Here is a 17,506-nt window from a genome sequence, read left to right on the forward strand (position 1 = left end):
CATTTGCATACTGACGGGAGTGAGAAGTAGACAGTCAGTGTCAACATGGAGAGTTCCCAAAGCCCCAGGAGACACAAAGAGAGGAGTGGGGAGGAGCGAGGGAGAGAGGGAGAGAGGGAGGGGAGTCACTACGGCGTCAGCAAACACAGTCTGATTCCTCCTTTTCCTGCCTCTGCCTCTCTCCCCTCTCTGCTCCTCTTTTTTACTCAGAGCTCAGCCTGCTCTGCTCCAGACAACACTACCCAACAGAACCTACAACGACTGTCTACGGACTTCACTGGACAGCCTACAAACTACAGATCATAGCTGAAGAACTACAGACCCGAGATGCGACAAGTGGAACCACAGACCTCAGCAGAGACTTCGTGATCCAGTCTCGGTCTCCAGCAGTTATGGATCACAGCAAAAGGGGTGACAACTCACTATTCATGGAGACATTCCTCTGACTGAAGACAAGCACCTGCAGAATGTGTGTGCAGACCTCAGCATAGAAGTTACATTCTTACGCCAACTGGATTTTGTCAACAACCTACAGTCTTCATTTATTTAATATTTAACCTTCAAATTCTGCAGAGGACATCCTACAACAAATGCATTCAAGATAAGCCTGCTGTTTATAATCCTCCTCTTACTACTACATTTATAATCCTACTACCACTACTATTACTACTTCTGTCCCCTTTAACCTACAGCTTACATTCTTGACCCTATAGTGACTTTGTCTTTGAGTTTTGTTTTACATTTACTTACAACTTGATATGCTTGTTCATACCACCATAACTTATTAATTTATGTCTGAAAACAAATTAGGCCTACTCTCTACAAAGAGCAGTGTGTAACAGTCAGCTCAGTCTACTGTCTCCAGCCTTCTTCAACATCCAGAAAAATCTAAATATGCCCTAAACCCTACGACCTACAGGACTACACCTAGAGCTGCATCCTCCTACAACCCTGACCTCCATCATCCCTTGCCCCCCAGCCTCCCCTGGAACGGAGCATGATGGTGAACAGATAACCGCACAGCTGGACGTCCTCACGACATGGGTGCCTGCCTCTGCACAGGTCACAAAGGTCAGTCCAGTCGTGGGGCACTTGTTGGGGGTCACCTGTTGGAGGGGCAGAAGGTGGATGAAAGCTTCTGCAGGCGCTATGACAAAATAATATTGGTGTTACTTTGTAGTTGACAGGAGGGGGGAGCAGTGCAGCGTGACGTGAGTGAAATGTCAACAACACAGATGAAGTGTAAAGCTATTTTCACAATCTCAAAAAAGATGAGAAATATCAGAAAGTTGAATCCTGGAAGGAGCCTTAAGACTTGCCAATGATTATGTGTAGAGCTTATTTGTGAGAGCTGGGGGGATTAGGACTATGGTGTGTATGATAGCTTTATCTCAGTCTGTACTCTTGCTAATCGTGACTAGGGTTGTAATGTTATGATCCCTATCCCTATACACTTACCCTCTGCCTGTGCTGCATCTGCTGAAGGAGAGAACGTAGTGCTTGTTAGCTCTGTGAGAGAGTCAGTACCACAGCGGGAGCCACAATGCTCCGTGGGGAGGGGGGCAAGTGCTAATTTGTGCTGTCAAAAGCATCTCTGATCCGTATCTTTGAGGAGACAGAGCCTTGGGGCAACATTGGACAGCTTGTGGTAAGAACAGCCTGGAGATTTGACGGATTGATTTATTGACAAATTCCATCTCCGACCCTTATTTAACCTTTCATGTCACATATATAGCAAGATTATAAGGGTTCTGGTAGCATTTCATTCAAGGGTTTTGACACTGTGGGTTGGCATTAAAATCCTATCAGCTGTTGCTCTACACATCTAGGTCAACAGAAGGGCATATACTTAAACCATAACATTGTTCAGAAGATAATTAAGGGTGATTTTGGCTAAGGTGTTATGCCCCAAGCTGTACTTTCTAAATTCATCTTGATAAATGAGTTATAAAGCCTTTAGCAATGGGAGATCAAATGAATCAGAAAGGACTGGAGGCTATATTATTGTTGTACTAATAGGACGGACAAAGAACAGGCGTTAAGTGTTTGTTTGGTAACTGGACGGCAGGGGGTTGAATCCTCCACAATGGTAGCACGGTGGTATACAGTAGTTAGCATGAGAGTTGTCAAAAGTATCAAAAATCATATACTAATTTATTCTAAAACTAGTGTTCAAACTTGATACTAGATACTTGAGCAGGTATCGATAAAAATGTCACATTCACAGGAAAGAAATGATCCTTTCCTGAATAGCTTTAGATCTTGACCTGTATCAGAACAAGTATAAAGACTGCATAGACTAGAATAAGCCCATGAGCGACTATAGAACATACCTGGACGACTGAAAGATTACACAGACATGAGGCCACATGGCAATATAAAAGAAAGTACTATGATTTGATGCTGAAAATCACATTCTATTATATCATTGTGGTATCAGAATTGGTATCGGGTATTGAGTATCGAGTTTGAAATTTTAGTATTGTGACATTGCGTGTGGTTCACAACAAAATGTCCCAGGTTTGAATTTAGGAACAAGTAAGGTGCTATACAGAAATAAGCTGTCAAGGAAGTAAACAGCTTCTATTCTCTACAAAAAATAGATACTTCCTTGACAGCAATACTGTGTTGTCATTTGTCAAGGAACAGGCACTGGGTGCACAGACTTAGTTTGGTTTGGTCTTTTGAGTTTAAAGTCTAAAGAGAGAGTTTTATGCATTAATAAAATGTGCTCAGAGCGATTAAGCCAGAGCAATTATAGATAGATTCAATCAGAACGAGGTGCAAATATTTAAGCCAGCATAATTAGTGGGCGGCTGCTCTTGAGTCTTGATAATGTCTTTTTATTCCACAGGTCCATGGAATTTTACTCCACTCCAGGCTGTGTTTATGACCTTCACCATCGACTGCCTGGAACATTTTCCAAAACAATCCAAGCTTTTGTTCACTAAGGTGTTTTTACAAATAGGCAGATCGAACACTGAACACTGGGCTGCACAGGAGAAAATGGGCAGCTGTGAGCTTCAGTGAAAGATAAGAGAACAAGAGCGAGGCTTTAACCCCACTTTATAGGTGGAAGGACCAGGGGATGGGAAGAAAGAGGGAAGGACAGAGGACAGGAGACACAAAATGAAAAAAGGGATAAGCAAAATCACACAAAGGCTAATGACAGAAAAGAGGAAAACTGGACATGCTAAAATAGGACTGTAAAAGTTTTGAGAAAAGAGGTCTAGGAGAGGTTTTATACAGAGGAATTGGTTTCTCTTAAAAAGAGCGATGTCCGGCCCCTGTTGCTGGGGGTTTCCATGGTGACATCTCTTGAGCCTCCAGAGGAAAGCCCAGGCATCTGTACTGTTTATGTAGTTGTTGACCTTTCTAATAACTGCACTGTGCAAAGCTTTCAATCTGCCCCTGCGGTTTATGTAAATCAACTATCAACATTCATTAACACAGATTAGTGATGAGGGTTTGGTACAGGGACCTGCTCCAGAGACAACTCCAATGCTTAAATCAAGGACTCAAAATGTGTTTGGAATTTCAGCTTTTCACATCATGACGAGAAATTTACAAATGTCTGTCTCAGTCTAGAGATTCACAAACCTCAACTTTTCAAAATCCCAGTCTAGATAAAAAAGGCAAATTCTTGAAATTGTGGGCCGCAGAATGCATAATTTTGCGTGGTGTTCCTAAAGGTATGATTTTGAAGCCATTAATATTGAGACAACTGCTTCTGTGGTAGAGCAAACAAACAAACAAATTATGTTTGTTTAAATGCCACTCTTGCTGTGAATCTCAATGTGTCATTGCCCAACACATTTCACCGTGGAGTATGAATGAGTTGTGCATTTAGGGGTGGTCAGAGTGGTCAAATGCGGTTTTATTTGTATAAAGTTATTGCTCATACCACGTTTACACATGTGGAAGGGACACATGGGAGATGCAGATGTTTTGACAGTAGTCCCTGTAATGTATGCTTAATGAGCTTATTTATTTGAGTTAAATTAGATTGTAACACAGAGTTTGTGATCCTCTGTAATAAAAGAAATGAAGGCTATTGTGAAGTTTAGCCCTAAGGAGCACCATTCTCCTAAACCTTGAATGTGAACCATATGAACTTTGAAATTGCTCCATTACTTTGGCAATTGTTTTCTAAATAACAATAGCAGCCTCTCAGATTGCAGTCTAAGAGTCACCTCTAAATGCACTGTGATATAAACACATTGTGAATAGCATAACAACAACATGATGCCATGGAGACTTAACTGCGGTGGCCTAAAACGACCGTCACAAGCGCCATTTGAGTGGGTATAGGAATGCAATGCTTGCTTTATGCCCAGGATAGAAGTTTGAGAGAGCTGATTGAATTTGGGCTGTGAGAATGTCTCTTTAATGTTGAAATTGAATGTGGTGGCCTTTTGGGCATAGTGCTCTCCCTTAGGGACTGGGTGGGCATTGCTCACTCCTAACATGCCACCCAGGTGTACTGAAAAATGGGTCAAATGCAGAGGGTCATATTTCTATCTGACTCTTCTGTGTTGTGTCCTCAGATCTGCAGCAGCCCATGACTGTACTATGGGCCCAGACGGAGGAGGGACAGCCTTCCTCTGACAAGGTAAACATTCTCCTTTCAATGTCATGCTCTCAAAAATCATCAATAACAAGACAATGTAATCATAAGGTTATTTTAATTCAAATAATCTGCAATAAGGGCATTCAAGAGCATTAGGGCCTGCGTAGAACCATTTGAAGAACAGATTAATTTTTCAGTAATGATTCTCACAGTTTTGTTCATTCAATGATAATGGTCTTTCACAGTCAGCACTTTTAATCAGAAGGACGGAATTGTAAGAGAAATCTTATGCAAATGAGGTCTCTAGTTTCGTGATAGGCATTTTAATGTTTTCAGTATTACCAAGCGTCACTGAACTGTACATTTTCTGTCATCCAGATCAGAAAGCACTTGTTTCATCTTCAGGGTTTCATTAGTTTAGTTTTTTCTGATGTTAGAATAATTTTGATTAGCGTGTTATCAGTCTCAAACATGAGTGGTACAATGGGGGTGTGCAGTGTGCAGACAGTGTACAGTGGTGGAGTCTGAGGCAGTGTTTGTTGAAAGGCTCCATCACACCTTTGTGTTTGTGAGAGCTCCATGCAGAGTTAACAGCTGCTGCTCTCATTCACTTCATTTGATCCAAAACATACATTACAATACATTATGGACCACAAAATAACCTGCTTTATGATCATCTGTTCATTTGAGGTGCATTTTGAGGAGGTCAGGGGGCTAAAATGTTAACACTGATGCCACACTTTGCCATTGTGCAGTTTGGCACCGTGGCACGCTTTCGGAACAAACTCTGTGTCAAGTGTCCCCTTTACCCCCAACTGTACTTGCACTGCCGGCAGACATCTAGACCATTACTCTAGCCTTGTGTGGCCTCAGGGTGGAACGCTTTTCTTTTGGCCTACCACAAAGTATGGTGTTGTTTGCTGGCTTGACGCACTGTGACAGCTGTCTACTCTTGGAAGCGGGGATGAAAGAACTAAAGAGCAGAATCTCCTTACTGACTCAAACCCAGAGCCAGTTTTGTGAGCAGCTCCTTGAGTTGTTGGTGAAATCTAAGTCAATATCCAACAGCATGATGAATGAATTAGATGTGACTATAGCTTTTCCCGGTGTATATTCCGCTCCTTCTGGCCAGAATGCAATCAGCCAACCTCTACCCATGTTTGGCATACATGGGGTTATCACTGTGCAGCTAAACCGAAGGATTCAATTTCTTCTACTTCTTCGCACAACTGGTCCCTCGTAACAAATACTAAACAAAAGGGAAAACACTCACACCATCATGGAGCTGTCAAATAGATTTAACATTCTTGACCTGACTGAGTTTCCATGTCTATCAAGTCACGAGGAGTTACCCTCTCCTCTTAGACCTCTCCCAGAACCTAGTATTCATACATTACCAGCTATTATTTTATTAAATTCAGCTACTGTAAACAAAAGAGGAAATATGTGATGCTTTTAATAGGCATTTTATTTCTGCATGTGATGTTTTGGATGGCAATGGTGATCCTGATGTTGATTATGTTGAATTTGAACCTCAGTCAGATAGCAGGCAGATTTTGTATTTAAGACCTTTCCTTTACATGGAGGTCTTAAATACACTCTGGCCCATACACCCAAAGAAGTCCACGGGAGTTGTTGATTTTGATCCAAAGCTTCTATTACTAGTTCGCCCATATTTAATTCAACCTCTATAACATATTTTTTAATGTATCAATTCAAATGGCAGTCATACCAGAATTGAGGAAAATGGCACGTGTTTTGCATTTACATAAAAGTGGGGCAACTAAAAACGTAAATAATTTATGGCTAATATCTAAATTACCTTGTCTGACAAAAGTTTTAGAAAACTTAGCTGCAACTCAAGTTACAATTTGTTTTAAAAAAAATATTTCAGAAAAGTTTTAAATGACATTTTCACAGCCCTTGATGACACAAAATTGTGTAGCTCTGTTTATTGATTTGACTAAAGATTTTTATTCAGTAGTTCTTAAAGTCCTCTTGAAGCACCTGAAGCATATTGGATATGACAATTCTCCATGTAATTCCAAAATTATATTTCAAACAGAACTCTGGGCTTTTTTCAACTTTAAGCAAAGTAGTGTCCCAGGGCTCAATTTTGGGCCCACTATTTTTAATTTAGATTTATTATTATTATTATTTTACTCAAATGGCTTTAAAACTGCAAGATTTTAATAAAGTCCAAAAATCTTATTTTGTCATTGAATGCAAATAAAAGTATATTCTTTTTTGTCTATAATCTATAATCTTTTTTTCTATGATCTGTAAGCTACAAATTTTTATACACTAAATGGTACATTGATTGAAAGTCACCACCTATAAATATCTTGAGTTTTGGTTTGATGAAAACGTACCCTTTAAAATACATATCTTGGAATTATATAACAGTTTAAAATCAAAATCCTAATTTTATTATAGAAATAATTATAGAAATAATTCAATAATTATAGAAATAATTCAATTACAGAAAAGAATTTGTGCAAGCAACCTTTCATTCTGTACTAGATTATGGATTATAATACAAATATATATATACATACATATACCTCTACTTTGAAACCTTTAGATACACTCTTTCACTCAGCTCAGTTTCATAACAGATGATGAATTTAAAACCCATCACTCTACACTGTATGAAAAAGTAGGTTGTCCATTGCAATCTGTCAGAATAGAACAACACCGTAGAAAATGTATTTATGTGATAGACTGCCTGAATATCTCACTTGTTTGTTGAAGTTTGATACAGGAACTTTTAATACAAAATCTCAGGATTTTCAACATCTAAAAACTGGCAAAAAAAAAAAAAAAAAAAAAACTGAAATGGTGCTGCATAACACAGATTTCTCCAAATTTTACAAAGAGCCTTGTATCCAAAACCAGGTTTGAACTAGACTGCTTCTGGAGGCCAGCCGGGTTCAGGCAACTTATGTCAGGTGTTTCTGCTCCAATCATTATGCTCAAAGCTTCTCTTCTTCTTTACATACCAAACTAGGTGTGATCCCCTCCTCCTCTGCTTGCAGAATGTGCAAGCTCCAGAAGGCAGAACAAAAATACCTCAGTTCACAGTTCATTCAGAGAAGCCTGTGTTGTCTCCCATTGTTTTTTCCCTCATAAGTGAGAGTGGGGGTGGCAATCACACCTGCTGCTCTGCAAATACTTCACTTATTATGCCTCATGTTTGGGGATTTTCAGAATATTGCAATACATTTAGCAAGGCAACGAAACATTAAAAAAAACCCAAAATAAATAATAAAACTGAAAATTCACAATGTGCCATGTTGTTTTTCTAGGAAGTCCAGAATCCATCCAATGGCAGCGTGACTGACAAGAGCAGTCGTTACGACATTGGAGAGTTGGCTACTTCCTCACTCATGGGTAAAACAAGCTTCTGTGTTCTTATTCTTAAAATTTTTTTATTTATTTCTTTTTTATGAAATCTATTCAGGCATTCTAACATATCCCTCACTTGAAAATGAGGTGCTACATTTCATGAGGCATTTTATTAGCAAATTATAAAAATAATCTCACGCTCAACCAGTTTATCATGGGTTTCAGCTTTTTGTTTGTAGATACCATTTTGAGCATGATTTACTTAAAAACTAGTACTCATAAGTACATGTACTGTGGTGTTCTTTGAGCTTTGCTACAGGAGGGACTGGTCATTTCACAAAATAGATGGCATCATAAGGAAAGAACATTATGTGGAAATACTGAAACATCTCAACATCTCAAGACATCAACCAGGACCTGAAAATGAGGAATATATATATTGTGAGAAGCTTACGGAAGGATATCCAAAACATTTGACCCATGTCATGCAGTTTAAAGGCAATGGTACCAAATACTAATGAAATCTCTGTACGGTAAACATCTGACTTTGAAGGAAGTAATGAAATTGTCTAAAAAAAAAATCCATATCTCATTATTCTGGCATTTAGCAAATAGAGATAATATTCATAATACTAATTGACCAAAAACTGGAAAAGTTTAGTCTAATTTCATGTCAGACAGTGTGGAAAAAAGCATACATGTCTTTTTTTAAAGTGTATGTAAACTTCTGGTTTCAACTGTAGTAGTAGTACCGATTCCATTCACCATGACTCTTCATAAGTAATCTCTATGTGTCATGACTTTCCAAAGGTATATCTGAGTATTACACACATGTTAAATACCTGCTGTGTCTCATCACAAACCTAATCATGGAGCTAGTTAAAGTCGAGCCACAGGAGGTTCTGTAGTCATTTTCCTGCTTCTCCATGACCTCTTTACCCTCATATTCAGATTCCACACATACATCAGCTTCACTGTCCCTCTGTCTGGGCTCACTATCTCTCTTAGTGTGCTTTGCCTTTTTGAACCTTTCCAGCCTCTGTTACATGGATACAGTAATTATAGCGGATGGAGGAACCTACATCAACCTCAGACACCTGCTCCAAATCAATGCAACAGCAATGCTTTAGTTCAGCTCAATCACTTGTCAATCAGTGTTTCATTAGTGCCACTGCAGGAGGGGGCAGAAGGGTGGCAGGTAGAGGCAGGAGGGGGGCAGGACTAAGCTGCTTGGACTTAAACATTCCACTTTCCTATACTCACATTGATTAACTTTTCACTTTGACCATTTTCCATGCAAATCTGCCTCCTGGTATATTTCCAGTTCAGCCCAAAATGTATTTATAATGAAGGGGAATTGGTCTTTTACAGATATAATGTAGAGAACTTACTGTTATTACTATATCAAATACTGCTGCATTCAGCAAAAAAGCTGCAGGGACATTTGCTTGTTTCCATGGAGACTGCTTTGCTTTGCCTGGACTGTTGCACAGTATGGCATTAAACCTATCTATTGCCTATTGCTCATCATGAAACATCAAACCACTGATCTTCACATGCATTGCCAACTGGTTGCATAAATCATCAGAGGATCTGTCAAACTGTTGTGTCTTTTACCAGTTTCGAATTTCAATTAATTTGTTTCACTGTCAATTGAGGCAGTTTCCTCATGTTAGAATTGTGACCTCTGGGATAAAACCAGTTAATATAAAAGTGTAATTACATTGGAGGAGCGCAATATCAAGATTATTGGCACATTTTTCTTCCTCAGCAAAGTTTAACTGCTTCTGGCTCCTTTGGTTTTATTTGCCATATCAAAGGCCTGGGGCTCTGGAACAGCAGCAATTGAGACACCACAAATACAGCCAAGAGATTCAGGTGCAGAATAGCAGCATGTTTACAGAGTAACTGCAAAAATTAACACTAAAACAATCACATTTTCTGTAAGGCAGGTGTGCTGTATGTTTCTGTAACTTTATAAACCTGTTACCAATTGCATATCAAGTAAATATACTTAACTTTTCCATTAATGCTTTAGTGTTTTCCATTTAAATGTTTTATGAAGTTTATCCATCTCTCCTCCCAGTGAGACATGCCTGGAACACCTCCCTAGGAAGATGACCAGGAGGCATCCAGAACAGATGCCCCTGGCTGGTTCCTCTTAATGTACAGGAGCAGTGGCTCTACTCTGAGCTCCTCCTGTGTGACTCAGCTATTCACCCTATCTCTAAAGGAGCGCCCAGCCATCCCACAGAGGAAACTCATTTTGACTGCTTGTATCTGCAATCTTGTTCTTTTGGTCATTACCGTGGGAAAAGCCTCGCCACCATATGCTCTCCGTCGAGCACCACCCCATGCATTGCTCCTAGGTGTGGCACCGGTGATGCCAGTCCGGGTGACGTAACAGGCCTTGATGTGGTGCTCATCATAAAAGTCTTCATCAAGTTCATCAATTAATCAGTATAAAAGCAAACATCTTAGCTTAACAGGAGGACTTGCCAGCAGGACCTGTATCAAAGTAGTTTGAGCTGAGTAACTACTCTCAGGACAAAAGAGTCCCTCCCATCTCTCTGTCCCAGGACCAAGTATCACAGCCCATCAAAAATGTATTGTTTTTAATAGTATGCAAGTCAGACAGATAAAAATTCAAAGAACTACTTCTCTTTGGACTGTTAATTTATTAATCTCTAACAGATCGTTGACAAACTATGTGATGTGATGTTTCGAGTACTGTGTAAAGACAACTAAATCTGGAAAAAAGGTGTCAGTATTTGGTTTTGTGATGTTTTAAGTCCCAAGGTAATATAAAGTGATTAGCATAATTATTCCTGCCAGCGCACAACTGAAAAATGCAACCTCTTTAAAAACATCTGCCACCCCCGTGCTCCTGTCTCGCTGTGTGTATGTGGTTCAACGATGCCAGCACAGCGTCTTCAGAAACTACCACGGCACATCAGACAGACAGTGGGCGTCATGTCTCTCCATGGAACACATTCAACTTCACATCAACAGAAACTCATTGTACTCCTTCTACAGCGCTGGCTGCTAATGCAAGAGGCAGATTACTTGTTCACTTTTCATACCTGAGTTCCTTCTCCATTTGACATCTGTGACTTTCTCATGACCTCTGCTTTTCTCTTGACATCAACTTGGGCCTAATCACACCCACTTCATCGGTTCATGTCTCAGCTAATGGGCAGTGAATCAAGACATTTGAAAGAAACTATAGCATATTCAACAACAGTTAAAGCTTGCCCCTCCACAATAATTTCAATGGAAGATAAGGATTCTTTCAATGTTTTGAAAGCCTATACGAAACACTGCAGACTACAAAAAAGTCTGTAATTGAAGAACTAGTGCCTTATGTCTCTTGCATAACACACATGAATGCACCTTTGAAATACCTTATTTATTATGCCGGACCACAGACCAGTGAAAATTGATGTGTGAGTAGACTTTTTGGGAGGCCTGGATTTATATTTAGTGGCCTGACAAGTCATGATATTGGTCCCTGTACTGTTCTTCTTGCTATTCTTATATTAAATGAATTAATGGTATGTATGTTTAGGTCATTTTAACATTTTCAATTTTGAGACATTTGGTGCATTTGCATAACTGGTTCTTCCATGTCTTTGGGTGGTTCTGACCCGTATTCTCTGTGCTCTGATTCTAGGTCTGGTGGCCACAATAAAGGATCACATCACCAAGCCCACAGCCATGGCCCAGGGCAGAGTGGCTCACCTGATTGAATGGAAAGGATGGGGTGTAGGCGAGGGGGGTTCTGGGGGATGGAGCGGAGCTGGGTGGGGAAGAGGGGGAGCTGGATGGGGGGGCATGGAGGCTGAGCTGCAGGAGGACGCACACTTCTATTCTCAGATGACGGACGAGATTAAAGAGGCTCGCTTCGCTGCAGGTAAGACTGAGAGCGATTAAACATGTGTCCTTAATACACAAAACTCACAAACAACTGAATGGAAAACAGTTAGTGAGACGTCAAAGGACACAACAAAAGTAGTAAAGTTTAAGCGTTTGGTTTACTACTGTCGTTTCTCTATCAAGTGAGTGACTGTCTGAAAACGTGTTATTAATAGGTAAGGACGATTATTATCAAGGGGAGACAGATGACTTTGGAACTTTTCTTCATATATTGCCTTCAGTCAACTATCTGATAAAAAGGAACTATGAAGCTCCCAGGCATGTAAAAAGAGAGATATAGTGCCCCTATTTTCTGTGAAATAAAAAATTCTGGGAAAGATCAAGATTTGCTTACACTCTGAACCCACAAATAATAATAATTTTAAAAAAACAAAACATTTCAATAGACTTTTTATATGCAATCTGGCTGGAGTGACCAAAGTCCAGAAATCATTTTAAGATATATAACGGCAACTTTACTCCTCCTTATATCTACTAATAATATAAATCTCTGTGTATAACTTGCAAGCATTTACAATTATAGTAAACTACAGAGCCTCAGATTTACAAAGAGCATGACAAAAGTATGAGTGACAAAAGTATAATGCTAAAAAACTAGTATAAAAGATTGTTGTGCAGCTTTAGTGCAAGTGTCAGAATGTTGAAACTGTGTACTCGCTTTATGTGGTCTTCATTGCAAAAACATTGTATAGATGAGTTGTGACATCTGTTGTGCTCAGTAACACAGTAGTCTCCTGGGACGTGTACAATTTACACATGGGACTAATTATGACAAACAGAGCCTGCACATGTCCTCCTATTGTGAGCTACTGTCTTTTAACATGACCTTGTTCTCCACTTCTCACATTCACATCTTATTTGTCACTTGTAGCTGCAGCTGCTTCTCCCCAGCTCGTGTAAAATCTGTTCACATGGATTACCGAGCGTGGATTCTGGAGGGCTTGGTACACTGTTTGTCATGTGGAGATATTTTTGAACAGAAGAATCCTTTTTGTCTTCCAAGCTAGCACACACGCGGACAGATGTTCTCTTCTCTGTAGCATGTCTGTGGGTCAATGGTCCTTTGTAGAGCCCAGCGGCCAATCGATAACATGTCTCTGTGTGTGTTTTAGGTGTGGCAGAGCAGTTTGCACTCGCTGAAGCTGCTATGAATGTGTGGTCTATGGGTGACAGCCTTGAGCGACCCTCCACCAGTTTACAAGGTGAGGGCAGACACAATTCACCAGGCTCACATATAAAAAGATATTTTCTTTATTGCATCATGACATCTTGTGCTGAGCAGTTCTAAATGCCAACATACACTATATTCTTGTTTAATTATATGCAAATGGCCTATGGCACAGTGAAGTCTGTTGTCTGTATGGCTGTTTTTGAAATTCTCATTTCAACCAATTGATCAAGTTGATCCAACTTCCTACTCTACAGTGCTATCATTGAGAATGTCAAAAGCATATGATATTGCTGTATAAATCTGTTACATATCTTTGTACCAGTAGGAGTAGCCAAAAGCATACCTGAAGTTGTATATAGCTTCATTCATTCCTGTTTTTCCATAATCCCGATCATTAAGTCACCTTGCAATTTTGTTTCAATTTTCCCCGGATTGTAACCTCAAACGCCGAAATCTGGAGGTCTACTGTTTTAAGTCCATTAATCATTGCCAGACTTCTGTAACTATGGTTGAAATCAATGCAGAGCTGTACATATGATAAAGCTCTATGAAATGTTAATTTTATGTACATACTTTAGCTCATTTAAAACCTTAAAATCTAAAATTTCTTGAAGCCTCCTATGGACAGGTGTGGATTAGCATTTTTAATAACACCTGAAACAGTGCATCTGGTTTGTCCAATATAACTGTTATGTCCATACCAATTAAATAAATAATGCATAAGCATTATTTTAAGTTCTAAAAAATATATATATATATACAAAGCAAAGGTCCTCAAGAGGCTCAAGGACTGGTCCTACACTGAAGAGCACCAAAAGTACCCTACACATCGAAGTACTTGTGCCTTCTTAAGTTCTGTTGCATATTCCTTCCAGTGAATATGTGCTGGGTTTATATTTCAGATTTGTTTTAGAAATAAAAAAAATAAACTAAATAGTACCACACACATGCTCTTCCCTTGCACCTGGAGGTTGCTCACTTGTATCTTGTTTTGTGAGAATCTTCTGTGCACACAAACACTGTGACTTTTAATTAGTTTTGTTAAAGTCTGTCTTGAGCCTGTGGAGAATAATGATCAAACTGTGCTGCAGCTGGTGAAGGGGCACCTGTAATGAGCCTGAGTGCTGCATCTCAAGTAAAATTGCATCAAGCATTTTAAGAAGTGGCTACAAATGAATACAGAATATATTATGGAAAGTTATAGCTTTTACAACAATTTTCAAGAACAACTTACATCGTATTGTACCCAATTTATCCCTAATCTCCTATACTTAGCTTGGTTTGACTTGGTTCATCTCTGGCTGGCTTTCACCATTAGATGCTGTGTAAATACTGTGATAATAGCATTTAAATAATATATCTTTTGAATGGTCAAAAGTCCTCAAAATGGCACCTATAAACAGGAAACTGAAAACCAAGTATAAACAGAAAGTGGCAACTCATATACTAAAATACTACTTGAAGCCAATGAATGATTCACCAGAGGAGCATAGCAGTAGTAACTGCTTATAACATTGTAGTAGCGATAAAAGTTATTATTTTCTACTACTACATACTCAATAGGTCTTCAGGAAAGTACTGTATATAAAATCATTGAAATTGAAAAACATTTAACATCATATTTGGTCTTTGCAGTGCCCCACAATCACCTGCTGTCCCAATTCCTCTTGGACGGGGGGAGCATGGGTGTCCCTCACCACCTCTACAGCCTGCAATCTCAGATGTACACAGAGCCAGGCATGGAACCCACCCAGGATGATTCTGTGTCGCCCACCACCAGCAGCACCAAGCCACAGACAGAGGTGCAGGTGGAGCCTCGGGGCCCCCTCACAGTAGAGGCCAGTGTCCGACATGTGGACAGCAGTTCTTTGTCGGAGGACGATGTCTTTTATAACTGAATTCTGCATCACAAAGCTGCCATTACTATGATCACAGAATGTACATGTACTTAAAGGTGTGTAACTTTTCCAGTGGTGGATATGTTACCTCCCTGTACTTAACTTATCTATCTCAATCTATGTATATATCAAAAATACTTCTAAAAACATGATTTACTGCAAGTGGGCTCGCCTCTCTACAGATCTGATCTGTAACTTGCCTTGTCTCAATGTGAACAGATAACTTAAATGCCATACTGTGGGAAATTCTAGGCAAAGTATAACATGGACCTCTATGGACACAGGCAGGTGCCATATGTTCCATCTGAAAAGTTATGCAGTGCACCTTTACAAAGCTTAATTGTTCATTGACGAAGTCAACAGCACACAAATATTTGATCAGGAACTGGCTCAGGTGTGAAGACAGTCTGGACAATGACGGCTCAGTGGACTTGTATGAGGACTGCAAAGGATCAATGCGCTGAATGTTTTTCCTATGGGGTCAAGTGACTCCATGGAGCTGATTTCTGTCTGGATAGATGTGTATTCCACAAAACACATCTTTCTTGATTACCTTATGAATGTTATTCACAATCGAGCCTCTTGTTGTGAGTCCGACTATAAACATTTCTTGGGCAGACATGGTTTACATCCATGCTTTTGTAATGTGACTTCATAATTAATTTTATATCTCTGCGCCTTTCTTGACACACAGTGGCAAAGGATCAAAAAACAAGAATACTTCAAGTAAAACGATACTGAACAATTTTGTTGTGTGTATGGCCATTTTGACTTTTTTGATCAACAAACATGCGACAAGGTACAAGTCAGGCTCTTGTGTTACTGTAATGCTGTGGGCAAAAGTGGGATCATCATGGATACAAGTCCCAACCCAAGACTGAATCAAGAGCTACCATTACAGTTAACTCAAAACAACCCACTGTAAAAAAATTGTGATAACTTAAACATCATATCTTACGCAAATTTGACTCTTTGGAGCTTAAAGCTGTGTTAGAATGCTGTTACCTCATCAAAACATACCCAGAGTTGTGCTTTGTTACAGTAACTCAGGTCTGAATAATCGTTTATTATAAGTCTGTCTAATCTCCAAAGCTAGTTAGCAGTCACCATTTACCTTTTGTTCAGTAGAGATTGGCAAGTCCAGGACTAAAATCATCCAAATGATTGCAGTGAAGGTGTATGGAGTTTAAAACACAGTGGAGCACTTACTGTATTACCAGGGTGGAACACCTTGTGTTTTCTGCTTGAGAGAAGAACCTAAATGTGTATGAATGAAACATAAAACAACTCTGACTCTGTTTTTGATGAGGAAATATTATAACAGATCAGAATAAATCAGAATATGAATAAATCAGAATATGAATCTTTTAGGCTTGTTGGACAATCTGTGACTGACATAAGAGAAGACAGATAAGGTCCAGACTATGGATACCTGGCATGTGTCAAAACTGTTTCCTCAAAAGCCCCAAATTCCTTTGATGCCCTTCTTGCAAATTCATAAGTTTGTCTGTAATGTTTTGGATATAACAGAAATGAAGGTAGTTCTCAGACTGGCTCTGTTTAGAAATAAGCAAGACATTATTACCATATGGTGACTCTTCATATTGATTGGGCTGAATTTGTTTGCTTCACTCAGTCTTCATAATGGGAATAAAAAACCAAAGCATAAAAAATACCTCTTCTCGGGGTGCTTGGGCTGTTGTCTTTGACCACTGCAGCCTGAGGGATCCACTTAATCATTTTGCAAAATTAAAACCATGTTACTCTAGGGGGTACAAATGGGATTCAGTGGGGGAGAGATTTAGTTTAAAGTGATCCAAAATCTGTAAAAAACAACAACAACAACAAAAAAAAACAAACAAAAACAAACAAACAAACAAACAAACAAACATTTTCTGTGGTTTCATGTGGTCAGGTTTCACTTGAAGAGTCAGAGTAGGAGAAGACTGTCTGGGATTCTTCACTTTTTGTCTTTTTAATGTCCCATAACATAAAAGGCAGCACTAAAATACTGAAGTGTACACTGCTGATACAGTGGCACAGCAGCTGCAGACATTTGAGTTGGTCAGTGTTATTGTTGATATTTCCATGAAATAAATTAACTCTTATCTACAACTGTTTTGACTAGTCTTTATATATACTGAATGTATATACGGTTTCAACAGTGGTCATCTGGACATCTGAACTGAAGAAGCTGCTTGAATGAGCAGCAAAATGTCTTCACTCCTACAACGATTTCTCCAGTTTGCAGATTTAAATTTCATCTTTTGCTATCGTCTGGACATTGTTTTTATGATCAAGACGTTTGGCTCTCATTCAGAAGCCATTTTCAGTTTGATGGAGCTGGTTTGAAGCACTGAGCTTTTTTCTAAACTTAGTTGTCTAAGCCCAGACCCAAAGGGAGGAGTTTCTAAAACTATCCATTGTACAAAGTCATTGGTTCATTAGATATTTCAAAATGTATTTATGTTTCAATTCACAAAATATCAAACACGTATACACAAAACAGAAGACTCAAAACAGAAGACTTGCATTTGAACTGATCATGTATAACAACATAAAACACACATTTCCACTCTTTGC

The 17,506-nt window shown here is 39.2% G+C and overlaps 1 protein-coding gene across 1 annotated transcript; it reads left to right on the forward strand.

The window, feature by feature from the left end:
* The first annotated feature begins 218 nt into the window (after nt 1-218).
* Nucleotides 219-16,750, forward strand: fam131c (family with sequence similarity 131 member C). The gene is made up of 6 exons (XM_033970109.2): nt 219-1,071; nt 4,548-4,612; nt 7,879-7,963; nt 11,592-11,831; nt 12,967-13,056; nt 14,661-16,750. The coding sequence occupies exons 1-6, from the start codon at nt 1,041-1,043 to the stop codon at nt 14,921-14,923; spliced, it is 774 nt and encodes a 257-aa protein (XP_033826000.1). The 5' UTR covers nt 219-1,040; the 3' UTR covers nt 14,924-16,750.
* Nucleotides 16,751-17,506: the final 756 nt, after the last annotated feature.

Source organism: Periophthalmus magnuspinnatus, chromosome 7 (assembly GCF_009829125.3).
Source record: "Periophthalmus magnuspinnatus isolate fPerMag1 chromosome 7, fPerMag1.2.pri, whole genome shotgun sequence".
Taxonomy (NCBI): Eukaryota; Metazoa; Chordata; class Actinopteri; order Gobiiformes; family Gobiidae; genus Periophthalmus; species Periophthalmus magnuspinnatus.

Excerpts from the sequence above, each read along its gene's own strand:
- fam131c (XM_033970109.2), top strand. The coding sequence starts at position 1,041 with ATGGGTGCCTGCCTCTGCACAGGTCACAAAG. Across the intron at positions 1,072-4,547 it reads CCTCTGCACAGGTCACAAAG|ATCTGCAGCAGCCCATGACT; the intron begins GTCAGTCCAGTC and ends TTGTGTCCTCAG. Across the intron at positions 13,057-14,660 it reads ACCCTCCACCAGTTTACAAG|TGCCCCACAATCACCTGCTG; the intron begins GTGAGGGCAGAC and ends TGGTCTTTGCAG.